We start from the raw sequence: 1,665 nt of genomic DNA, 5'->3' as shown, positions 1-1,665 counted from the left end.
GATCTTACACGTCCGATGTCTTCCAACGAACTACTCGCATTACCCCTCGAATGCTCAAAGGAGGGAAAGAAAACGACTGTGCAAACGACAGACGCTATGACTGCAAGGAAACACAGCAAGCGGGTCACACGCCGTTTGCTAGGAAAATCTGCACTCTTGCATACCATGCTGAAATACGTGGACTGCGTGTCATTAGTGTCATCATTACTACTGCTACAACTACCATCACTGATACTACCACTTCCACTAGTATTACTACGTCTACTGCTACTACTACTACTGCTACTTCTACTTCTAATACTGCTGTTACTTTACTCCATTAAACCAGAAAAGGAAAATCTGGCAACTCACCCTAACCTCTGGATTGTTCCGGATCGCCAAGAGTATCTGTTAAAAAACAACATTAAATGGTGTAAAGCAATACAAATATTGTGTGTGAGTTTTAAAATTACCAAACACATTTAAGCAAAAGTTTTAAGTGTGTTTGAGATTAAGCGAATGGGAGTGCTCTAGAAAATGAATGTTATAATAACATTGACAATAACTAATGATAATAATTAGTAATAATAATGGCGACAAAACAATGATAATGATAACAACAAACAATATTAATGAAAATTAATACAATTGATAATGATTATATGACAATAATTAGCAATAATAATAACAACAATGATAATGACAATAACAATGATAACAACAAGGATGATCATAATTATGACTACAACTGCGACTACTACTGCGATAGTAATGATAATAATAACAATAATAGTAATAATGATAATAATAACAATTATAACAATAATCGTAATAATGAAAAGTATAATAATGATAATAAGAATAGTAATAATAATGATATAATGATTATGATAATAATGATAATAATAATTGTAATAATAATAACGATAATGATGACGACAATATAGAACTATACTACTGCGACTACTACTGCGACTATTACTGCGACAACTAATGCGACTGTTACTGCGACTACTACTGCGACTACAACTGAGACTATTACTGCGACTACTAATGCGACTATTACTGCGATTACTACTGCGACTATTCCTGCGACTACTGATGCGACTACTACTGAGACTATTACTGCGACTATTACTGCGACTATTGCTGCGACTACTGATGCGACTATTACTGCGACTACTCCTGCGACTACTGATGTGACTACTACTGAGACTATTACTGCGACTAATACTGCGACTGCTGATGCGACTACTACTGCGATTTCTACTGCGATTACTACTGCGACTACTAATGCGACTATGACTGCGACTACTAATGCGACTATTACTGCGACTATTACTGCGACTACTAATGCGACTATTACTGCGACTACTAATGCGACTATTACTGCGACTATTACTGCGACTATTACTGCGACTACTGATGCGACTACTACTGCGATTACTACTGCGACTACTACTGCGACTATTACTGCGATTACTACTGCGACTACTACTGCGACTATTACTGCGATTACTACTGCGACTACTACTGCGACTATTACTGCGACTACTGAAGCGACTACTACTGCGACTTCTACTGCGATTACTACTGCGACTACTACTGCGACTATTATTGCGACTATTACTGCGACTACTAATGCGACTACTAATGCGACTACTAATGCGACTATTACTGCGACTA

At 37.2% G+C, this 1,665-nt stretch overlaps 1 protein-coding gene across 1 annotated transcript in view; it reads right to left on the bottom strand.

The window, feature by feature from the left end:
• Positions 1–352: 352 nt before the first annotated feature.
• The window catches only part of LOC125033302 (serine/arginine-rich splicing factor 4-like), a 6,688-nt gene continuing 5,375 nt past the window's right edge, over positions 353–1,665 (bottom strand). The window contains exon 3 of the mRNA XM_047624684.1: positions 353–387. Coding sequence (XP_047480640.1) covers positions 353–387 — 35 coding nt within the window. The remainder of the gene's footprint in view (positions 388–1,665) is intronic.

The sequence above is a fragment of the Penaeus chinensis genome, chromosome 16 (genome assembly GCF_019202785.1).
Source record: "Penaeus chinensis breed Huanghai No. 1 chromosome 16, ASM1920278v2, whole genome shotgun sequence".
Taxonomy (NCBI): Eukaryota; Metazoa; Arthropoda; class Malacostraca; order Decapoda; family Penaeidae; genus Penaeus; species Penaeus chinensis.
Note: the sequence above shows the minus strand (reverse complement) of the source record. Positions and strands in the feature narration are given on the sequence as shown.